The following is a 24,891-nucleotide window of genomic DNA, read 5'->3' as shown; positions in this document are numbered from 1 at the left end:
CAGGTGACTGACTTCTCTACCAAAATCCAATTTATATACAACATTGATTCTGTTAACCGTAATGTTTTCATAACTAATCTTTCAGAGAGCCAATGTGGTGGTATGGTTTGAGCGTTGAATCCCTGCTCACCATGAAAAACCTGCTAGGTCACCCTGGGCAAGTCACACTCGCTCAGCTTTAAATGAAGGCAATGTCAAGCCTTCTCTGAATAAATATTGCGAAAGAAAACCCTCTGATAAGTCAGATCAACTTGAAGGCACATAACAACAAAAAACCACCTTTCATCGTATAATTAAGCACTAGTGGCATTATCAACTCACATTTAGCCAGTTCTTAGAAGCATGCACTTAACTGTGAGTAATCATTCTGGTTAGTACAAAAGCCAGTCTAGTTCTGCTCTGCTGGATGAAATGCTTTATTGGTCTACACTTGGCCCAAATAGCAGGCTGAAATCTGTGCCAGCCCACCCAGCTGGGTTCTATCTTCTTTTTTGGGTTGTGTACCAATAGAAGCTAAAAATAAACACGAAAATGTTTAAGAATAATTAAACCATCAGACAATCATGGGGAAACCGAATGAAGGCTAAGCTGTTATTAGGGACCTTGGAGGCCTAAGTACTATGGTTTAAAATAGTTCTGGAAGGAGAGCCTCACCAGTGGAACTCTCTCATTAGCCAAAAGAATTTTTAAAATGCCAATAGAGTTTAAAAAGCGGGAAATGATGCACACACAACCCATGATCATTAGTATGTTAATCACAGAAACTTTCCTCTAATGAGAAAGTCCACCTTCCTATGTATTCTTACATCAGTTCTCACAATACTTCAGAATTGATTAGTAGTAGTCGGTTTTTGCTAAACTGGGTATGTAAAATCTGCTGTGAGTTGCCTGTAATATGTCCTTTTCTCTGCCCATCATTTTGCTACCTTAGTATATTGTGCACAAATTAGGTTGTAGTTGTAGAAAAAACTAGGTCTTGCTAATATGACAGTAAACCTATATACAGTGTTCGGTGTGTAAAAACAGGCCAATGACAGATTTTCAGCTCAGGTCTAAAATCTATCAGAATTTGTATGGTGGATGATAGGCTTTTGAGAAGATAGTTGCTGTTTAGGAAGTTGCTTAAATTAACATGTTTAAAATTGAGGAAGAGATCTGACTCTACCACAAACAGGTGAAATGTGGTGTGATGGGGAAAACAAAGCATTTTCAGTAATTCTGCAGAAATACTTCTTGGACTTATTGTTGTTGTTAAACAGAGAATTCATTCTTTTGAAGCAATTCATCGCCATTTTAAAGACAATCTAACTTCTTTGTATGAGGTCACCCTATAAAGGATTGAATTGTGCTTTTTTCATGCCAGCATCATTTTGTTCTGATGGAAAATGGCAACCTGCCATCAGTGGCAATGACACAACAGGTCACAAAGGGTTCCGGCATCAGTGACTCCTCCTGTATGCTGGGAAATTAATTCCCATGAAAGCCACAGTGCAGCAGAAATGGATAAGGATGTGAAAAAAGGAACAGTGACTAGTGAACTGTCCATCGTATTTCTTTGCTTCCTTCCATCTTAAGCAACCTCTCTCTAGTAGGAGTCTCACTTTCATTCACTTCATGCATCTTTGCCCATGATTTTACCCTAGGAATAACTAAAGTGAATGTATGAAGAAAACTGGTAAGACCTTTTCCTACGCCTTTCTTGTCTGAAATATAATTTGTACAAGTTCTACAATAGCAGGCCAGAACAACTTGTGACCCATCCAGCTAGTGCTGCACGTTAACAGTACTGCCAGGTTCTTGTTAGTTTCTATTTGTTTACAGTCGCAGTCACACATCAACCAACAAACAAATAGGTAGGCTGGTGTTCAGCTTGGAAAATTATAAGTTTGTTGTTTTCACAAACCTTGTTATCTTTTTTATAAAAAAAACCCATTTTATTTATTTCAGTTTCACTGCTTTTAATTGCATTTCAGATATGTTTTCAGTAAACCTACTGTGGATTGCTGTAAACTAACATTGACATTCATGTGGTGCATTCAAATTGCAGCACATTACCACACAAAATTCCAGTCCTTACATTGGATTCAATGTGAAACAGTTAGGGTGATTCATGCATCCAGCAATATGTCCCAGGATCTTTTGTTGGCAAGGAAGTAGAATTCTGCTGTCACGTTATATTTGACAGATAAACGTTTATTACTGCTTCTTGTTACCTACAAAGATAACTTTGAATGCAAGAGCTAGAAGAACAACCAAGCCTACCTAAGGTCCAAAACACACTGCAGAATAATCCAGTTTCAAAACCACTGTTAACTGCCCTGGCCTAGTACTAGAGAATCCTGGGGATTGTAATTATGTTTGCACTAGAGCTCTCTGACGAGAAAGGCTAAATGTCTCACAAAAACTACAGTTCTCAGAATTCCCTAGCATTGAGCAGGGCAATTAAGCAATCTCAAACTGCATTATTTCTGCAGTGTGTTTTGGACCTAAAATAGAACACGTAAGCAAAAACTATATAAAAAACACTGTATTATCAAGGCTGCTTCTCTGGTTTCCTAAGTTTCCCAGAGATTTACTAATACAAGTATGGCTTGCTCTTGTGGACATAGGAGCTTATGCTTGGTGTTTTAAACCGGCTCATCTTCCCGGGCTGCAGCCAGAACGCGCGATGGAGGTGGGGATTATCACTCACACTAATCACCACCGAATCGCTGGCCGCCATCAACCAGGTCCCTGCTAGGCCCAAGCCGTGCTCCGCCAGTACTTTTTAGAAGTTGGAAAGCTCTGACTTCTAAAAAGTGCTGCAGAGCATGGCTTGGACCCGGGCTAATGGCGGCTGGCGATTCGACAGCAATTTAGTGTGTGATAATCCCCAACTCCATCCTGCATCCCAGCTGCAGCCTGGGAGGCTGGAGCCGATTTAAAACACCAAGCAACAAGCTCCATAGACTACCAAAAACTCCTTCTCTACATTGCTGAATGGCTCCTTTATGGTTCCCAGTGAGTTTTTGTTCTTGAAATATTGATGACTTCTAACCATACAACCAAAATAAGCATTTCTATATTCTCTCCATCTTGTTCAAAATATTGTTTTTGGATGGGAAAGTGTTTTCTTCACTGAGTGAAACTGTCAGCTAAACGCTTGTGTTACAATTGCAACATTAAACAGTCCCATTATGAGATTGCTGATTTTGCTGCTTAGTGATTTTTATTCTCGCTTTTCTGTCTTGCATTCCTCCAAAATGACTGTCTAAACATCAACTCATAGTGCATGCTTATTTTTATTGCCAGCTGAGAGTTTTATTTCTTCTTAATTGGAAAAAAAAAAGTTTTCATTTCTGGCATTTTGCTATCAGTTTACTTGAGGCTGACATGTTCTGTATCCTGTTCTGCAATTGCTTTAATGGGGGTGGGATTTGTCATTTGTCATTTTGTTCACATCTCTAAGCCACTTCATTTTTTCCCCCTAAACTGTCTTTCATAGGTGTGTTGCAAATCTAATGTTTCCCAGTCCCTGAGCACTCTATAGGCCACATATGTGCAGTGGGCCCTTGGTATCCACTGGGGTTTGGATCCAGGATCCCGCATGGAAATCAAAATCGTGGATGCACATGTCCCATTAATAAAGTGGTACAGAAAATGTCCCTATATAAAATGATATAAAATGGCTTTTGAAATACTTTTTTTAAAAAAAACATTTTCAAGCCATGGAAGGCTAATCCATAGGTGTAGGATTCATGGATATGGAGGAGCCAACTTTTATGAACCCCCCATTTCATTTTTATTGTTAAATCATTATGACCCCCCACACTTCATTTCATTGTTTAAACTACCAGAGCTAATCATAATCATGCTTAGGGACAAACTGTTCTAGAGGATCTGTTCCATCTTTAGAAGTGCTGTAATAATAAAGATGTCTGATTGTCCTAGCGCTAACTTTTCCCACCTCCACCTTTGCAATTAGTTTACTTTGTTTGGTGATGAACAGGCTTCATTTGCAAGTCTGATTGCTCAGACATGAAGTGTGAATCACATTTCTGGGGGAGAAAAGTCTATCGCTTTCTAAGAATCAGCATCTTATAGAGTAGGTTGGCTCTTTATCTTTCAACCAGATTATTACATATTTTTTTTATTTTTATGTTTGCAATTCCACTGAAAGCTAGGCTTGGTTAGTGTTAATGTCCCCAAAAGTGGATGTGCAGCAGAACGTGCATGACTGAAATACTATGTTCAGGATCCTAGATCAGCTACTTAATTATAGCTCCTTAGTATAGTCAACTAAGCAGCAGCAAGGGGGTCTCCTTGTTTGACCCCCCCACCCACCCAAAATGTTTTATCAGGCAGCTGCTGCAAGCAAAGGAGGTAAGTTTTCCTCCCATTCATGACACAGTGTACAGACATTTCGCCTCCCTCCCTCCAGTTCTCCAGTGTGACATCCAGATGCTGATCTCTGTCGTAATTCCTCCTTGCACTGGAGATTGCTGGCAGGAGCAAGATAGAAACCTCATACATTATGCCTGATCACAATAAGAGTCAGATCTCTGATGTTTGCAGTGGCTGCAAACATAGTAAATTAGAATTGATTGACTTTATGATTACATGGGGCTTACACACTGTGGGCCTAACATCTTTGAGGGGTACCAGTACCTCTATTAACTATGTCTGTCATATACTGTGTGTGATTAAGAGAAGACTGGGAACGAATTGTGTTAAGCATACATGGAAGCAGCTGTGGCTGTTGCCTTCTTCCCATCTTAAGATGCATATACCATCGTCCTCCTATCTAGTTTTTTATGCATGGATTTAGACATCAGGATTGAAAATATTCCAAAAATTCTAAATCTAAATAGCAAACCTTGATTTTCCATTTTATATAAGGGACACCATTTGCTATGCCATTATATTTAATGGGACATGACTATCCACAGATTTTGTTATCCATGGCGGTCCTGGACCCAAACCTCAGTGGATAATAAGGATCCACTGTATGCTGGTACTGTTTTGATGAAAGAGGCAAACCCCACCCAGTCAGCAGCAGATTCCTCCACCCTTGTTTATGCTGTATAAAAACCATAGAGATAGGAAAAAATATTGGAAAATCTTCAGAAAATGGTTGGAAAACATGTTTCTAAAGTCTCAAGAAAACCTAATGAGATGAATCCTAGACTGGTGAGATCTACCACAGTCTGGGATTTATTTTATACAAAGTTCACATGTGATTGTGAAAATGTGGTTTTCTATGCAAAGCAAATCACATGACAAATTTGTACAAATGAGTGACAAACTATAGACTTTCTTACAGTGAGAAGACACTTGCTAAGCTTCTTGTTTCCTTCCAGAAGAAAACTACTGAATAATTACATCCCTAATGCATCACTGCCAGGTTGGGGACAGATGGGGGATGGCGGGAAAGAGAGAGACAGTATTCTGAAATCAGATCCAATCCAGACACCCAATTTTTATAGATAAATGACAGAAAAAAGCTGATCTAAAATAGAGATGGTGGCTTATTGGACAAGTCTGATCCAAATGGCATCTTCCTACATACGCACCTATATTAGTCTTTGTTCCCTGCTTTAGGTTAAGATAGATTTGTTCTGAAAACCTTTCTTATTCCCCTCTCATTGTACCTTTCTATTTATTTTCAGTAGCATGTGAAATGTATAAATTTTGATCTCCAAAGTTCGCTATTCGTCACATGCGACTAATGTGGAAAAGTGGATTGTAGATCCCCTTTTTGTTTGTAATTTCCATCAATAAATGGGGATGCCGTGTCTCATCAGTTAAGAGGCTGGACTATGGTTGCAAGGTCAGCAGGTTGGTAGTTCTAGGCCCAGGGCTGCATAATGGAGGAGCTCCTTTCACTAGCCCCAGCTTCTGCGAACCCATGTTAGCAGTTCAAAGCATTGTGTAAAGTATAGATAAATAGGTACTACATCAGTGGGAGATAACAGTGTTCTGTGTAGTCATGCTGGCCACAAGACCATGGGATCGTCTTTGACAATGCTGGCTTCCTCAGCTTAGTAACAGAGATGAGCGTTGCCCCCTACAGTTGGATACAATAGACAATCTTGTCAAGGGAAAACCTTTGCCTTTACCTTTTATATGGCAAGGTTCAATATTAGATTATAGATTTTGTTGATGCAATCATCTGTATTTTTTAACGTATGTATTGTGCTTCACTGTTAACATCGTTATTTGAAAAGTGAAATCTCACTTTCCTTGGAAGAAGCTGGTTGGGCATATTCTGAGAGGCATTGCAGCCAGTGCCAGATTGTTGTTAAAAACAAAAGATGTAACCATAATGATGGGGAAGAGAGCAGTGCAAACAACAAGTCCTGTTTTGTATCACTAGTAGCCCAAGCTCGACCTCAGTGCACACACTCACAGCCCAACTCTTAGCTGTCAAATTCAACACTCATGGCTTTGCAATCAAGTGTTAACTCATATCTCAACCACTAGCTGTCAAATGTAACACTCAAGGCCTATCTAGCTTCCAGGTGTGGGGTTTAGATATAAAGCTGATGAAATGACTACTCAGTTCTGATTCAAGAAAGTTGTTAAAGAAAGTAAAAGATGGGAAAGCGTAAGTATAAATCACAGTTCTGCCCTCCAGTTCCTAACAAATAAATTAAGGAAAAAGGAAGGAAAGCATACATAAACAACTAAATGCAAGTAAATAAGAAAAAAGAAAAAAACAGACACACTCTAGCTTCACACAAGTTAACCTGTCAAAAGGAAAGAAAATAGACACATGGTCTCTGCCCGACAGCATGCTATAGAAGAGCACTCACACACAGTGTCCATGCCGGGCTACATGCTTATCTTCGAGGCAAAATCCTTTGTTCTCCACTTCTTTATATTGTTGCTTTTTTTATCAATTCACATATTTACATCATCATCTATCCTACAGGGTCTGCGTCAAGGGAAAGGGAAAAGGTTCCCATGCCAACCACCAATTGTTTATGCACTCTTCAGGTGTTGTAGACTGCTAAAGTAGAGGTTAAATGCATGTATTCATGGTTTTGTTATTGTAGTTTCCTTACCGTGTGTAATGCATGTTAATTATTTGGTTCTGGTTTTTTATTCTTAAATCACTTCTAAGATACTCTGTATACTCTTTTTTGGTGAGGAAATGTGCAGCATCATAATCTCAAATAATAATGAAATCACTACCTATGGCCAGAGAATTATTAAATATCAATGCACGCAGCACACAGCAATTGTCCACCACCTACATGGTTCTGGAAGAAGTCTTGCCAAATATACATTTTTAAAGAAAAAAACCCCAAATCTTTAAACTTATATATATGTACTAATTGTTCATATTTGTATTTGTAGTCTACATTTTCAACCCTTTTCCAAAATTTATTCTTGCTTTCTCAGAAAGTGGAACAATCTATGCAATTTATAAAATCCAGGAGATAAGCAACAGAAAACTGATTCACACTTCCAAGATTTCAGCAAACTCTTGAAAATGGATTTTTTGCATCTTTTTTAAAAAAAGGAGGGGCAGCATTGAAGTTGTTAAGAAATCTTAATCCTGCAATCAGTGCCATACCTTTCCCTCTCATTTTCATGGAACTGTGGTACTCACAGAGCCCTGTGTCCTGCAGAGTATGTTGTTAGACTATAGCTCTACGAAATAGTGTTGGCCCCCCAGAACTTTGGGTTTAAATAGTTTTTAAAATCATCTTAAAAGTTATTTCATTTTGTTCATGATGCCTAGAGACTTTTACCTTGGGGCCCTGATAAAATGAAATTTGCTATATTGTGCAGTGTATATAAAATAGTGCCTGTGTCATTGTTCAGCTATGAAGATGTAAAACACAAAATGATAACTGTACAATTTAAGTCCAAATTGAAAGCGCAGTATCTATTTCCTGAAATGTAAATCAGCAGCTCAACAAACAGAAGTAAAGCAATTGAAAATGCTGCCCTCCATTAGCATATCGTCATCCTAAATGTTATCCTGTCATAATTTTCAAAAGGCTAAAGATTTATATGGGAAATGTGAAAAGTTTTATATGGAAAGTGGTTCATATGAGTTAGTATTCACAATTATCAAGTCTCTTCAAAGAATAAAAGTACACATTCCTTACTATGGTGTGTCCTGGGCCAAATAATAGTTCTGATTAAAATCCTTCTTGAATAAGTTCAGTCTACTATTGTCAGAAGAAATGCTGCTGGTGCTGCTAAATCAACTGCTATTCATGGATTCCCTTAGCAATAATGTAATTTGGCTTCAACCTTAGGAGTAGCCCAGGGTGACCAGAGATCCTAACCACAAAGGAGGACAAGGCACTGCAAAATATAGGAATTAAAGAAGAATCTAGGACATTACCAAATAAAAGTTTAAAAATTAATATAAATTTAAATTCATGTTTCTTAGTCATGCTCAAAATGGAGGACATTTTGGAATTCCTCGTGGACAGAAGGCTGAAATGTAGGACATGTACTGGAAAAGGGGGATGTCTGCCTACCCTGGAGTAGCCTCAACTTATAATGCTCCTGTCTGTGTAACACGTATTGCTATTAACTGGGCCTATGTTCTCTGGTTTCAACACTCCTTGTTTTCATCAACATCAGAATCATAAAATCAGTGTATCAGAAAATAAGTACCTAGACTGCTTTTGGTACAGAAGCTTGCAGTTTTAATCTAGTTATTACTTTTATGTTATGGTTCCTTACTGTATTATATTCCTGTCTAACCTATCCATTAACCAGGGTAGTGTAGTTGTTTGCTTGCTGGACTACAACTCAGAAGGCCAGAATTCAAATACCCACTCAGCCATGGAAACCAACTGGGTGATCTTGGGCACATCACACTCTGTCAGCCTCAGAGGAAAGCACAATCAAACTTCTTTTGAACAAATCTTGCCAAGAAAACCCTGTGATAGGGTTGCCTTTGTTATTATTAACTGTCTTTGAGTCGATCTTGACCAATAGCGACCTTGTGGATGAGACATATGAGACTCCCTGTCCTCCACTGTTCTGTGTATAAAGGACATGCTGATTTTCATTTGGAATTCCCTGGTGTGTTCCATTAGTCATCACATATTTGCAGTGTAGTCCCTAGTGCCTCTTCTTTTCCTGAACCCCACTTGGACCTCTAGAATTTCTCTCTCCATGTATGGTTGAGGTCTGTGTTGCAGAATTTTGAGCACAGTTTTGCTTGCTTGGGAGATTAGTGCTGCAGTACAGTAGTTGCTACAGTTTTTTGTTTCTCTTTTTTTGTGGATGGGGATGTATATTGATCATTTTCAATCTATAGACCATAGTTTTGTTTTCCATATGTGTTGTCATATGTTAGTTAGCAGTTTTATTGGAATATCATCTGTTCCTGGTGATTTGTTTTTCACCATTTCCCTTCTTGCATCTTCCGCCTCGCTTTTCAGAATATGGGGTTCATTTTCATATGGCTCTTTGTTCCGTGTCCTTCATTTTGTCATCTTTTTTATATAATTCTTCTATGTATTGCATCCAGCATCTTTTTATTCCTTCTTGGTCTTGAATTATGTCAAAGAGCATCCCAGTCTTTGGTTTGAAATTTCCTTTCATTTTCTCTATCTCTCCTTCTTCTCTTTTTGTTGTTGTCTTCTATTTCTCTACTTTGATTGTTGCAGTAGTTTTCTTTATCTTTTCACACTAGACATTGCACTGTTGCATTCTTGATTCATAGTTTGTTCCTATCTCTCTTTTGTTTTGCTTCTCTTCTTTCCTTTATTGCTTGTAGTGCTTTACCTGTCACTCATGGTTTCTTCTCTTTACTTTTGTCTACTGAGAATGTCTGTCAGCATCCTTCTTTTATCATGTCCCTGACTTCAGTCCATGGTTCTTCTGGTACTCAGTCTATTATGCTTAGTAGCTCAAATCTGTTTCTCATATTGTTGATAAATTCTAATGAGGTATTGTTTAGATCATATTTTGCTATGATGACTGGTTTTGTGTTCTTAATTTTACTCTTATTTTTGATATGAGTAATTTGTGATCTATTCCACAGTCAGCACTTGGTTTAGTTTTGGAATCACCATAAGCTGAAAATGACTTGAACACACACAACAACAATTTGTCTACCTAGATGTTCCTATTTAAAATGCAATAAGACAATCATTAAACAATGCTGACAATCCTCTGTTGAACTTTCAAGCACAACAACAACCACACTCCAACTGTCAAGCGTCAACCCTGTTTTCAATCTCTCCCCTCCCTCTCTCTCTCTCACACACAAAACCAATTGCCATTCACCTCCAGCATTTCTTCTCCCAACAGACCACTTACCATAATTCATCTAATATATTTCCATATTTATTTATTTTGTTCATTTATATCCCGCCTTTCTCCCAATAATGGGATCAAGTTAGTTTACAACATGTTAAAATAAAACAGGTTAAAGCTAGACAAAAAATCAATTAAAAATACAGTATAAATATAAAAGTTACTAAAAGACACTGAACAAGTTATAAAGTTAAAACCATTAAAATACACGAAAAGACTACATACAAACCACAAAACAGCACACCATTAAAAGCCCATCATAGGCAGTTTTTAAAAGCCTGTCAGGATAATAATGTTTTGACTGATGGATGGAAAGGAAGGATAGAACCATCCTGGCCTCCCAGGGGAGAGAATTCCAAGGTCTAGGAGCAGCCACCAAGAAGGTCCCCTCCCTTGTTCTCACTAAAGGAGACTTAGAAGGTGGTAGGGCAGAGAGAATGGTCTCTCCTGAAGCTCTTAGTGTTTCAATGGGATCATAAAGGGGGAAACGGTTCTTCAAATAGCCTGGAGCCAAGCCATATATGGCTTTATTGGTTATGACCAGCAATTTCAACTGTGCCCAGGAACAGAGTGTCAACCAGTGGGGCTGTTGATTATTATCTAGCAATGATGTATTCAAGTCTTTTACTCCAAATATCAGCTCAAGTCTCGAATCTGTACTTCCAAGTCTCAAGCTGAGTCTCAAGTCCTTGCAAGGTACTTTCAGGGCAAGTCTCAATTTGAGTCTCAAGCATGAGAGCCAACTTTAACAGAAAAAAAGGAGATGGGGGTGACTATGTGGCTTTCAGTATGTAGAAAATCAAGAAGAAATGCCCAAAGTTGGGGGCAGGGGGCTTATCAGAGGGGCATAACAAATGTGTTAGTCAATGGGCTTGAGGTGGAAGGATCCTTCTAAAGCTTTTGAAAAGCTTTAGAAGTCTTCCCCAATGTACAGTGAGGACAGATTGCTGAGTAGTCCTCAACCCCCACTTCATGCCCATTGCCTAACACATTTACTTTTTCAGGATGAAATTAAACTAGCAGATCAGTCATTAAAAATATGCAAATCTCTGGTCAAGTCGAGTCAGTGCATCATTTATTGCCAAGTCAAGTCCAGATTGAGTAATTGAAACAACTTGAGTCCAAGTCAAGTTTGAGTCAATTGATTCAAGTCACCAGCTCTTTGACCAATAACAGCTCACCTAGGAAAATTACCTAAGAAAATGAATTGGCAAAACAGATACAGTTCCTATCAAAGACAACATATATGTAATGAAAGGAAAGGTGAAGGTTGCAAGATGGTTTGTTGGTATGGTGTAGTAAATGATTAAGAATTCAATTGTGTTCACACTTATTTGGGAATAATCCTCATAGAACCTGTAGGGACTTGTTTCCAAATAGCTAGCCAAAGGCTCAAGCTGTGAGCCGCACTGTGAGGTTTAAACTTACTGTGGCCCAAAACGGACGAGCCAAATGATGCAGCTTCCCATGTGTTTGAGGCATAGCATTTAGATGATGCACACCTTGAACACGGAGAGAAACCATGATGGACCCATGTCTTCGCAAAAGAATCAGGCCAAAAAGGAGTGGTAAAAACTGCTCCTTTTTGACAGCCCAGTGTAGGACCTCAGTGGTGGCCCAGATCAGGGTAAGTGGGTGTGTGAAGTTGCCACGGCCCCAGTGCAAATTGCGCTGACCCAGCCCTGCCACAGTCCTTTTGGCCCATCTGTTTCATGTCTGTGTAGTTTTGAACAAATCATTACTCTCTTAACTTCCACTTCCCAACAGCAGTATGTTCATTTTGGACTATGGCTGCATCTGCACTGCAGGAATAATGCAGTTTGACACTGCTTTAACTATCATGGCTCCATCCTGTGGAATCCTGAGATTTGCAGTTTGTTGTGGCACCAGAGCTCTCTGTCAAAGAAGGTTAAATATCTGCAAAAACTACAAATCCCTGAATTCCATAGCACTGAGCCATGGCAGTTGAAGCACTGTCAAACAGCATTATTTCTGCAGTGCAGATGTTGCCTATCTTATCCCTCTGGTGCATTCATTCAAAAATGTGCACACACTACTAAGATCATCTTTCAGCCAAAGCATTTTCCAACATGGTTTACAATGCAGAGACAATAATGCTACCTTAGAGGACGGTTAGTAATGAAAACTGAGAAGGCATGGCAGACACTTCTAACACTCTAGAGATAAGAAAAATCTGCTTATTGTCCTCCAGTGATATGCAGTTCCAGCTTCCTGTGCTTCCTTCTCTGAATTTGACTCTGTTCATTTTCCCTAATGAGAAAGATGAAATGGAGAAGCATGAGATCATGAAGAGCAAATCAATTGTGTTTTCTTTCCTTTGCCCTCCAGTTACGCCATGTCAGAGCAGCTTTTAGATGTAGATGTCACTAGAATGTTTGGTTCTACTGAAGTTCCTATCTTAGCTTGTCCAGGGGAAATCTCTTCAGACTTGCCAGATCCCATATGTTTTTTGCCAGTTTATTTCTACAAAGGGTGGCAAAAGTCATGTACTGAAGTTGTATTCCAAAAATAGGTTGACTTGTATACTGAGTTCTAAACATGTCAAAGAGACAAATTGCAATTAATATAGTTTAAAATAACTTGGACCTTCAGACTAATGTGGTCAGGGAAGGGATTGGACCATATGTTTTTATGACACTTGCTCATTTGCCAAGGAAGTCTAATTTGTCCATGTTACATGTACACTTATTTCCAGGCCCGTTTGCAATTCAAAATACACTTACCATTTCTCTAGAATTATTTACTGTATTTATAAAACTGAAGGAAATTAATCTGCATCATTTGCCAATATTCTTGCAAGACAAAGCTAATGTTTGTGAAATTCAGCTTGAAAAAAGGCACCTTGAAGCATACCATTTAGCAATGCTTGCAAGAAGCTGGAGTATAATTTCTCATTCATCTTAGTGAATTAGTTCATGCCGCACAATTATGTGACATTTGGTTCCTTAGATGATGATAAAGTGCATACTTCATTTCATGTGCGACCTTTACATTTTTCAACATTGAGAACTAATAAATGTCATCATGTGCAATGTAGTGTAGACTAAATCTAAACATTGTATCTCTCAAGAGAAGGAATATTTTCTGCTCTATGCACTTTGTCAGTTTTTCATCGTCATTTCATCAATTAAGAATTTAAAAAATCATTAAATTTTTCACAGTTTAAAATACAAGTAGGTCATTTTGAGTGAGAATTATGACTTAGATTTATGATTTGTTTAAGTGATAGAGCTTCCTATTGGATTTACACAGTGGTGTTAAAGTTACAGAAGTATAGTCTGGGTGAGAAAGATTATATCCTAGTGATAAGCCAATATTTCAATATGAAGAGGAATACTGTAGGATTGCCTATGACTATATACAGGTACATCTGATGATACTGTAATTCATTTTTGTTTGGTTGGTTTGGTTTAGTTATCCTTTCCCTTGTTCATTCCCTTCATGGCTAAACTGAATTCAGTAGTCATGCATGCGACCATGTTTTCTAAACCCATTGAATGCTCCGAATTGAATGCTCCGAGTGTCGAAAGGAGATACACTTTAGTGAAGAGAAGGTGTGCTCCTGTAATATGATAGCCTTTGTGTACATTTGTGGTTTGTTGTTATAGAATCATAGAATCATAGAGTTGGAAGAGACCACTAGGGCCATCCAGTCCAACCCCCTGCCATGCAGGAAATCCAAATCAAAGCATCCCTGACAGATGGCCATCCAGCCTCTGTTTAAAGACCTCCAAGGAAGGAGACTCTATCACCCTCCGAGGAAGGAGTGCATTCCACTGTCGAACAGCCCTTACTGTCAGGAAGTTCCTCCTAATGTTCAGGTGGAATCTCTTTTCCTGTAGCTTGCATCCATTGTTCCGGGTCCTGTTCTCTGGAGCAGCAGAAAACAAGCTTGCTCCCTCTTCAATATGACATCCCTTCAAATATTTAAACAGGGCGATCATATCACCTCTTAACCTTCTTTTCTCCAGGCTAAACATCCCCAGCTCCCTAAGTCGTTCCTCATAGGGCATGGTTTCCAGACCTTTCACCATTTTTGTCGCCCTCCTTTGGACACGCTCCAGTTTCTCAATGTCCTTTCTGAATTGTGGCGCCCAGAACTGGACACAATATTCTAGGTGGGGCCTGACCAGAGCAGAATACAGTGGCACTATTACTTCTCTTGATCTAGACACTATACTTCTATTGATGCAGCCTAAAATAGCATTGGCCTTTTTAGCTGCCGCATCACACTGTTGTGTGCTTTCAAGCTGTTTCCGACTTAGGCAAACCTATCATGGGGTTTTCTTGGCAAGTTTCTTCCCATGGAGTTTTGCCATTGCCCTTTTATGAGTCTGAAAGAGGGTGACTTGCCCAAGGGGTTTACATGGCCAAGTCAGAATTCAAATCCTAGTCTCCAGCGTCCTAATCCAATGTTGAAACCACTACATTATGATGGCTCTTTTATAATACTCTGTGTTTTCTCAGGCACTGCCCATTCCCATTACAAAGACATTAAGATCTTCAGATCTAACCCAACTGCTATATTAAAAGGGGAACTGTCAGGCTGAAGGATAATAACCAAAGTAATAGTTATATTACTATTCTAGATAAGTTCAGTATAGGAGATATAAAAATATGCAATACATAGAGTGCAATATGATTTATAACCATAAGGTGGGTTTTTTATAAAATTTTGTATACATATGTTTAAAAGGTAGGTATGGCTACCTGAACTAACACATTCTTAATTACAGTTTTGCAATTTTGCAAATCAATTTTAAAATGATGCCTTAGTTTCCAATCATAATTCATATTTCCTAAACAAATTAAACATTTTGAACTAGCACAGCAATTTGCATACCATTCCACTCTACTTTGAGCTCAAATTGATCCAGTACATTTTGTAACCTGCAACAAATTACTGTGCTAATGAGGCTAAATTAAGCCATGATGTTGCAGATAAATGGGTTTTCAATAAATCTTGCCCACATTTTCACATTATATTACATGTCACTTTTTCTAGCTACTCTTTTGAAAATATACAATTAGGTTATGTTTTCTTTATTAGTGTTTTAGTGCCATTGTTTTAGTTTAATACAGGGCATTCAAAATACATTTTTATCTCTTCTTCTTCTTCTCCTCTTCCTCCTCCTCTTCCATGTACCTAAACTAGATGAAGCCCAATTGTACTGCTAGATGCAATTCAGTTACTGCCCCATGCTCTCTTGCTTATACAAAGCCACTGTGGCTGGCCTAAGTGGAAGTTTTGAGAGGAGGGAAAGAAGGCACTGTCTGGCTCTTTGAGGCAGTAAAGACCGGCACTCTGTGCCAGCCTGGCTACATTCTAGGGATAAAGAAGGGCTGAGCGTTTACACACCCGAAGCCCTTCTTCCTCCCCTGGGGCACCATCTTGGCGCGTACCCATTTACATGGGGGGCACCATGATGACGCCCCTCATGCGCAGCACCCAAATAGCACTGCGCACAAAGGGCATCATAACACCATGCCTTGGTGGTTATGGTGCCCCTTCTACAGCACAAAAAAAGCCGTGGTTGGTTTTTTGTGCTGTGTGGTTGCCGCTGCCTATTTCCAGGGCTCGAAGGGCCGCCCATCTGTCTCTTTAGTCTCTGAAGCTGCATCTACACTGAAGCTGCATCTACACTGCAGAATTAATGCAGTTTGACACAATTTTAACTGCCATGTCTCAATGCTACAGAATTATGGGATTTGTAGTTTTATAAGATGTTTAGCTGTCTTGATCAGAGTGCTCTGGTGCCACAATAAACTACAGATCTCAGAATTCTTTGTGATAGAGTCATGCCAGTTAAAGCAGTGTCAAACTGCATTAATTCTGCAGTGTGGATACATCCTCAGGCATCTGTAAGTCACATCCATTCATCTTCAACTCCCAAGACAACTTTTCCACTTACAAGAGAAGAAGATACATACTGTATTACCATTTCTGGTGTGTGGGGGGGAGGGGTTAAGGCAGCAGCTGTGAAGGAAAGGACTTTATACCCCCTCCTCACAACTATGTTGTGTGTATTTTTACTAAACGAGGGGAAGCACAAACAAAAAACAGGTGTAGGGAGAGTGTTTGCAGATATGGTGCATTTGGTGCAAAGAGGGCTAATTAGCACTCGAAATGCCTTTAGTAGGAACATAGAAACCTATATTTAAAGAGAAGAAGGCAGAGAAAGTAAATTAAAGGGAACGTGGTGAATGAAGTGAACTCTTGAGAGATTTTGTTTGTTTCAAATGAAAGGGTATTCAGGAAGCTTTCCCCTCAACATTCTGGTGCCATCATTTAACATCAATGGGATGATTAAAAGCAAGTTACTTGAAAGACTGGGGAGAGGACATGTCGCTTTCAGCCTCTGCATGGGTAGCCCCGAAAAACCTGAACTATGGAAAATGAGCAAGAACTTCACAACTCTGTTAGTCATTTATTTGCACAATCCTACCTCTGGAGGTAAAGTTTCAATTCCCAGCTCAGCCATGAAATCTGCTAGGTGATCTTGGGCAAATCAAATGTTCTCAGCCTCAAGGGAAGGCAATGGCAAACCTCCTCTGAACAAATCTTGCCAAGAGAACTACATGATAAGTTGGAAACAACTTGAAGGCACACCACACACACACCCCTAACTAAAACAAAATCAGAATTAGTAATCAGTCCATGGAGGTCTCATACCTATTATTACAATTAAAATACATTAGATTTATTCACTGCAGACTTTTATATGCTCCTTTTCTGTCTTGTAATTGTCTTCTTTATAAGCCGGGTTGTAGAATTCAAAACAGGCTCCCACATTATGCAATATTACAATAGCAATAGCAGCTTCATTTATATACCACTTCACACCACGTAAGCAGTCTCTAAGAGATTTACAACTGTAAGCTAATTGCCCCCAACAAGCTGGCTACTCATTTTAGCAACCTACAGAAGGATGCAAGCCTGAGTCGAGCTTGAGCCCTTGGCTGGTACTGAACTCAGAACTTTATGGTTTCTGAGTCAGTGGCTACAGTACTGGCATTTATCCACTGCACCACCTTGTGTTACAGTATCTGAACTGGTTACAGCTTTTCTGATTCCGCAGACACGAAACCCAATTATTATTATTCCCTTTTCATAAGTGTCAGTACATGTCAATGAAAGATCTTTTAAACACTGTGATAAGCTGTCAGTGTTCTACCTATTTTATTCAGTCAGTAAGCAGACAGAGGAAAATAGCCTCAGGCTGAGATCGGCCAAACCACAGATTAATCTGACAGTTCTGGCCCAACAGGCCCTTAGCACAGTCTTAAAAGACCAGCTGTTTGCGGCACTGTTTCCTGGAAACTCTAGCACAACAGCTGGAAGACTGCATAATCCAACTCCCTCTTAGCTGCCGCCAATGCTGCAGTTACAGCCTGTGATGTTGGAAGGCATGGCTGCCCATGTGGGTGAAGCCAGGCACCCCATTTCTGCCCTTACAGGTTTCGTTGGGAAACTTCAGAAGAAACGTGGTGGTGACAAAGTAAGAAGGATGTAGCATGATGCTGCTTAGGGTGCGTCTGTGAAGCTGCCTGTTGTCACAAAAATCCAGGGGCAGGGATGGGCTAGAACCATGGATGGAATACCACTGGCCAAGGCTGGGGTATCCTGCCCATGCATTTGTACCACAATGAGAGATAACGGTACTATATCAGATACTGCCAAATTTGATCTTAAATCGGTCTCATGACATATTGCGAGGAGCCCTTTAACCTACATATACACACACCAGGGAGAATTTAACAGGTAGATGTGATTTAAACTCCCTCACACATAGTGGACCCAGTATGAATAGAAGGTCTGACACATATACTTCTGAATAAAAAAATATATACAAATCACTCGGTAAAGCTTGTGGATTAATCTTAACTGCATAAGTGCATGCCAACTCAATGCTAAACTTCTTTGTCACTTTGAAATGATTGTTGTTTGCCAGAAACAACTAAGAGAGTGACTTCTTACAGAGTTGGCTGCAGCATTTTTTTAGAGAGTGATACATTCACTCTTCTCCCAGTCTTACACTACTGTCTTGGCCAATTCATAGTATTTTATCCCTGACTGTTCCTCATTTTGACAGCTTTGTCCCTGAGCTTGAAGGCACTGGAGACATAACGGAGTAATAGACAGCTAATACTGTTTTCGTTTGGCTTTTTCCTGACTAGTGGAAGAAAATAAGTTATCTCTGTCTCTCTCTCTTAATAAGCCCTGTTTCCAGAATGGGATCTTCCTTTGTGAAGGGTACTTTTCTCTCTTCATGTATTTCACCAATTTTCCCTCCTGTGCTTTATATAAAGGAGAGTAGTGTCCATAACACACTTGCCAACATTGCACAGATGAGAATGGCGACATTCTCATGGATTTATGACACTTTATTTTCATTCCAAGGGTTGAATTATTTTCAGCGCCAAAGATTATTGCTTTATCTCTCTTTCTCCTGCTGTACATCACTGCAACCTCTTCTCTTCTCCTATGTCCTATACCATTGATGCTACAACAAGTATTACACTGGCGTCTAAAACATTCTGTGTTAGTAAAATAATTACAATAGAGGTTTTATGAAAACTACTGAGGAATAGCAAATCATTCTGAGAAGCTGGATGGAAAATAGTGCACCAGTATTTTTGGTACCTGCATTTTCCTGTACATATACTGGTGTTAAAGTGCATGTGTTCCCTGCTCCTTCCAGACTTAATTGGAAAAAGTAGGCAGAAAGTTTAGTTCTCCTGTCGCTGTGTGTGAGTCAGTGTGTTGTATATGTGAATATCAACAAAATTCTATCCCCAAAAAGCAAATAGGAATCATGGGCCTGTTACAGACTGCCAAAGTAAAGCTGCTTCGGGTCTCTTTGGAGGTATGCTGTTTAAATGATGCATGGGTCCTAAGAGTCCGGAGGTCGCGCCAAAGCCACACTCCATTCCTAAGCACTGGAGTGCAGCTTTGGTGCAGCTTCCAGATTCTTAGGATGCATGCATCATTTAAACAACATACCTCCAAAGAGACCCGAAGCAGCTTTATTTTGGCAGTCTGTAACAGGCCATGATTTATTAAAGAAAGGGCCAGAAAGCAGATCATCCCAGGTAGAAATCTGACATGAAGTATATGCTATAACACAGGGGGTGGGAACCACCCTCCAGATGTTGTGAAACCACTACTTCCAGCATCCCACACCACTGGCTCTGTTGGCTAGGAATTGGGAGTTGCAGTCCCACAACATCTGGATGGCCACATGAGTCTCATCCCTGCTATAATATCAACAGCATAATTCCTTGAAACAGCATCTGCAATAAGATTGGCTAGTGACAAAGAAATCATAACTTTTTGAGAAGCCAAAGCTAAACAGGTCAGATATATGAAGACATGTTAAGAGATCTTTGATTAAGTTGTGAAAATCCATTTTAATTTTGTGGGCTTCATGAAGTAAACTTTTTCCTCTGCTTGGGAATAGGACAAGCAATTGTCCTCGTTCCTTATCTATGGATACTGAATGACTGAAAAGGATTTGTATTACTTATAATAGAGAAAATGAGGGAAATAACAATATCAAAGTTAGATTTTCCCACTTTGTGCTTCAGCTGCTGTGTTTAGAGAGGACAGGGAAATCCTGGCTTAACAAGAACAAATTGTGTACTGATCATGCATCTTGTTCGCACTTGCTTGCCTCCTCTTGGTAGGGGAAGTGCTAAACTTGTCAGAAGACAAACATTTATTGTGACATCTGAACTCAAGATTCTGGTGGCTGCTCTTTATGATTTAGTGGTTGCTCCTAAACAAACCAGATTTATAATCAAGACAAACATTGATTATGACCCTGGCTTGTAAAAGCATACAAAAAAAACAGGATTTAAGATTCAAACATCATTGTAAGCAATTTGTTTCTTGATAGTTTCGCCACTGTCACTGATGTGAAGAAGTAAGAGGAAGTAAACAGTCTGCATTCCCCAATGTGCCACTCCATGGTAAATTAGGATTTGCTAGACTCTTGGCTTAGTGCTATGTGAATGTGTCTCAAAAAGATAATTCTGTTTAGGTTCCAGTAACACAAGGCATAGTGGTTTGAGTGTTGGACTATGACACCACCACCAACAACAAAATAAAATTGTTAACCATGGATAAAGAAATTGTCTATTGTTTATGGTCTGCCTTTTCACAGATCCATTAAAGGCTTAAATTTCAAGGACAAACAATAGGAAGAACATTGGGATTGGTTCTTGACAGATTCCAAATCAATGATTGCATGGTTTTATACATTGTTCATGTTTTTCAGAAGCACAAAAATAGGTTTATGAGTTACAACCGTCTTTGGTATACAGTATATTAATCCTTTGCCACTCTAGCAGAGGTGGACAGGTTATGTGGGACTTGTAGGATTTTCAAGCCCTCTTACATTTCTAAATGGGAGTAAATGACCTTGATGCTCACTCAAAGACAGGTAACAGAGCATTAATGGAGCAGTAGGCTTGCAGGCCGCTCTGCCACATGCGCACCCAGCTGTAATTCATTGCCAGGCAGTTAGGATGAGTAAGTGCCTTGGCTGGTACTTATCACAGGCAGTAAAAGGCAAAACTGAGGAGGCAAAGGAAGGTGAATGCAATTTGTTTACTGCTTGCAGGGTAAAATTATTCTTTTCCTTGCATAGGCTTTGAAGAAGCGGTGTTGAAAGAAATTGGAAAATTCTTTTAGAAGAGGCTGTTATGCTGTTCTTAGGGGAGTCATTTCCTTTCTTTTTCCTCCTGCCAACTTTTTCAATATTTTATTTCAGTATGTTTTTCATTGTATTTATATCCTTTTATTTAGAGTATGGTTAGTTTATAGTACTTGCTACTTTTGCATGTTGTTATGCTTAGATCACTTCTCTTAAAATAGGGGGAGGAATAGTTAGGAAATGGTATCGGTCCTTAATAGGTTTCTAAAATACTGAGCAATCTCTCTCTCTCTCCCCCCATGTAAAAGAAATCACAGTTTATAGTTACAAGCATTAATTTACACTAAGCTTTGTCCCAGCCAAAGGTCTGCATATAAGTCCCCACAACCTGAACATATCAATAAGGGTTTGTTTTAAATTTCAAGGATAAACATTTGTTTTATAGATAGTGAATAAAAGTCTTTCCTGTTTATTGTTCCATCTACAGTATTGGAGATACGTGGACTTTACATTAACCCTAAGTCTTAGACATTGCAGCCTGGACTAATATTTAAATTTGAATACAGTCATATAGAATAATTATGTTACAATATTATCACAAACATCTACAGAGGAATACTGCATTGGTCCTCGTCTTTATTAATATTCTTTATGATTTAGCAATGCATATGCCTGATCAAAATGTTAATTAACATAACCAGCATGTTGGTTAGAAAATTGGCTGAAGAAATCAAACATCCTAAAATCTACTTAAGCTTCACTTCTCCAGTTTTTAAATAGTTTAAAAGCAAAAGGAGAATGGAGATGTGATTCTTCACTAAATTTTGTTCTTGACTGAAACAGTGAGTAATTTTTACAATTTTCTTCCAGTGTGAGAAAGACTCTAAAAGGTGTGCAGTTTTTTCATATTCTTCACACATTGTGCAAAATGCATAATTTTTGTGCAAAAAATTTTTTTGTAATTTTTGTGTAGCATTTTCTGCATAGTGCAAAAAAATACAATTTCTGCCCAGAAAATGCTGTTTTCTACTCAAAAACCATGTAGAAACACAGGTTAACTTTTAAAACGTGAAGACTGTCTTCAGTCTAGTATTAAAGAGAGTTTTTCAACCAAAACACACACATTTTATCTATTTTGTTTGTAAATCTTGAAATATTCTTTCTGCCCCAATGGAAAAACTAAGAAAAAAAGTTATCCCACCTATGGCTTTCTAGCATTTTTCCATTGCACAATATAGGCTGAATATAGATAACCAGCAGACTGTTTGGGGGGGGGGGACTGGCCATCTCATGAACATACATGTTTAAAGATTACCATGGTTGGTTTAAAACAATTTTATTACTGCTATTGAATTATTCTAGTTACATTTCTTTCAGGAAAAAAATATTTCTTCATAATTCATTCATAGGTTTCTGGAGTATTTTCTTGCTACTACATTTAAAATGTTGTTTGTGTATATTGCGGATTTGTATCTTGGTTTTGAACTCAAAACTCTGAAGTGGCCTACAATATTGATAAATATTTATACATTATAAGACATCTACTAAAAGGAAAAGAAAACCAGCCCAACAAAAATGAGAAAATATGCCTGCGGCCAGCAAGGGGGTTTGAGCATTGGACTATGAGACCAGGGTTTGATTTCCCATTCAGTCACACTCTCTCACTGAAAACCCTGTAATAAGGTCACTGAAATTATATGCAGTGTTTTAGAAATGCACTTTCCTGTCCAAGTCTGCAGCCAAATAGGAAAAAATCTGATTTATTTGGGTTACTTACAATGCACCTATCTTTAATATCTCTTTTACACATTCATTCAAAGTTCTCATTGTGAATCCTATATATTTTGATCCCTTTTCCTTGATAAAATATATAAAAAATACATTAAATGTTTCTGTTTGGAGCTATAGCTACATTGCGCTTCAGTTAGAGTTTTGCTTTTAATTGTGTGTTCATCATAATCGTTTATAAGAAAGGGGTACTCTTTCCTCCTTTTCACACTGCAGCTGATAGTCTTGTACAGCTACAGCATTGGTACACAGTTACTATAAGACGTTAGACCCTGGACTTTATAAAGAAAAGAATGTTTATGTCTATAATTTGTTGTCGTACACTGCTGCACGTAATGGAATTGAAATCAAGATGTTATTTCAAATTCAAATTTAAAAAAAAGAAGTTAGACACTGCTTTTCTTGACAGTAATTTTCATGACAGCTGTCAGTATATGCATATGTCAGAAGTAAATCAGATAGTACTGTAAGTCCACTGGAGCCATTTGTCCCTGCAGGTAGCTTGTTTTGTTTCTTCCTTCAAAGCAGCTCTTTCATTACCAGCCCAGCTGTTTTGATCACTATTGTGTTATTTCCAGATAAAAATATTTGGCCCAGCTAAAGAGGGTTTGTCCAGAACTTTGTCTTCTTAGCCTCTTGCTCACTTCCCCTTCCTCTCTCAAACTGATTAAAATTGGTGGTATATGAAGCTTCATTGACAGCCTTTCATCCGCTTTATTTTATTTTGCTGTTACAGATAAGGAGACAAGGGGGAATACAATTGCTGGTGGACCTATTGGACCATCGGATGACAGAAGTCCACCGTAGTGCCTGTGGAGCTCTGAGGAACTTGGTGTATGGGAAGGCCAATGACGACAACAAAATTGCTTTGAAAAACTGTGGGGGTATTCCAGCATTAGTACGATTACTCCGCAAGACCACAGATTTGGAAATCAGAGAACTTGTCACAGGTTTGAGTTATTTTTCATTTATTATATAAGAAGGACTAGCTAAGAATAAGCTCAGTATCCAGTGCTTTTCAAAACTCGGCTAGCCAAGCAAGAGATTTAAATGAGTTTAAGGCACACCTAACTTCCATGATGGATTGTAGCAAAGCTACTTTATGTGCATCCTTGAATTTCAAAGGGTGAAAAATGTGGAGGGGGGGATCTTGCATTTGCAAACACATATATCATATACATAGGCTTTGAAAAACACATATATCATAAACACAGACTCATTAGGAAACCACTTTACTAGTCATGTGTATTTTTACTTGCAGTTGCACTATTGCTCCTGGATATTGGAAAAATAGGTTTTGTGATACAATTCTGTGCTGTTTTAATTGAAAATTTTGTCAGCCTTTTCACTGCTAGTGTTTTAATTCATCCTTGAATAGAAAATGGGAGAGTAGGACTAAATTCTCCCACACCAAGTTGATAATTGGGAAGTGTACAAGGGGGAATTCTATTTTAAGACATTTGCTAATTATTCATTGTTGTTTTTAATGACTTGAGGCCAATGGATCATTCCCTCCAAGTGTATAGTATAATCAGGTGTATAGTTTTTGCTGCACTGCAGGCTATGTGATTCAGCTCCAGTTATGGATTCTAAATGGAGATTTTTAAAATGCATATATAAATATAAATTTAATTCCATGTCTTAATCATGCCATTCTTCATCTCTTACCTGTTAGGCAGGATTAATTAAATTCTCCTTGTCACAAGGATGCTGTGCTACATGGTGTTTAGGAGCTGCATCCTGCTGAGTGACAGAATTACTGGCAGGCCCAATAATGCAAAACTTGTTACTTAGATTCAACCTACTGCTTCTGTGTTTGGTTGTTTTGACTGTCCTTTGCCTCCAGGGAGCAGTCTGCAAGCTGATTATGGACAAATGAAGAGCAAACTGCTAATCATTTTAATCAATTACAGTCCATGTATTCCATGAAAGCTTCTGTGTTATCTGCTTATGTGATAAATAGACAGCTATGCAGCACAGATAGATGTATATTAGATAGGATCCTCTTATTTGTTTTTCAAGCACTATTGTATACCCTTCATTTCTGTCTCACAGTATGGTATATTCTTGAAACACGTGAACTTAAATGGGAATTCCACTTAACAGGGTTTTCAATTGATTGACTTTAAATGGTATTATCACTGGC

General features: G+C 38.7%; 1 protein-coding gene across 4 annotated transcripts in view; it reads left to right on the top strand.

The window, feature by feature from the left end:
- CTNND2 (catenin delta 2) overlaps positions 1-24,891 on the top strand; it is a 557,661-nt gene that overhangs the window by 403,139 nt on the left and 129,631 nt on the right. For all 4 annotated transcript variants that reach the window (XM_042464992.1, XM_042464991.1, XM_042464993.1 and 1 more), the window contains one exon: positions 23,482-23,695. In XM_042464992.1, coding sequence (XP_042320926.1) covers positions 23,482-23,695 — 214 coding nt within the window. The remainder of the gene's footprint in view (positions 1-23,481; positions 23,696-24,891) is intronic.

The sequence above is a fragment of the Sceloporus undulatus genome, chromosome 4 (genome assembly GCF_019175285.1).
Source record: "Sceloporus undulatus isolate JIND9_A2432 ecotype Alabama chromosome 4, SceUnd_v1.1, whole genome shotgun sequence".
In the NCBI taxonomy this organism is placed as follows: domain Eukaryota; kingdom Metazoa; phylum Chordata; class Lepidosauria; order Squamata; family Phrynosomatidae; genus Sceloporus; species Sceloporus undulatus.
Note: the sequence above shows the minus strand (reverse complement) of the source record. Positions and strands in the feature narration are given on the sequence as shown.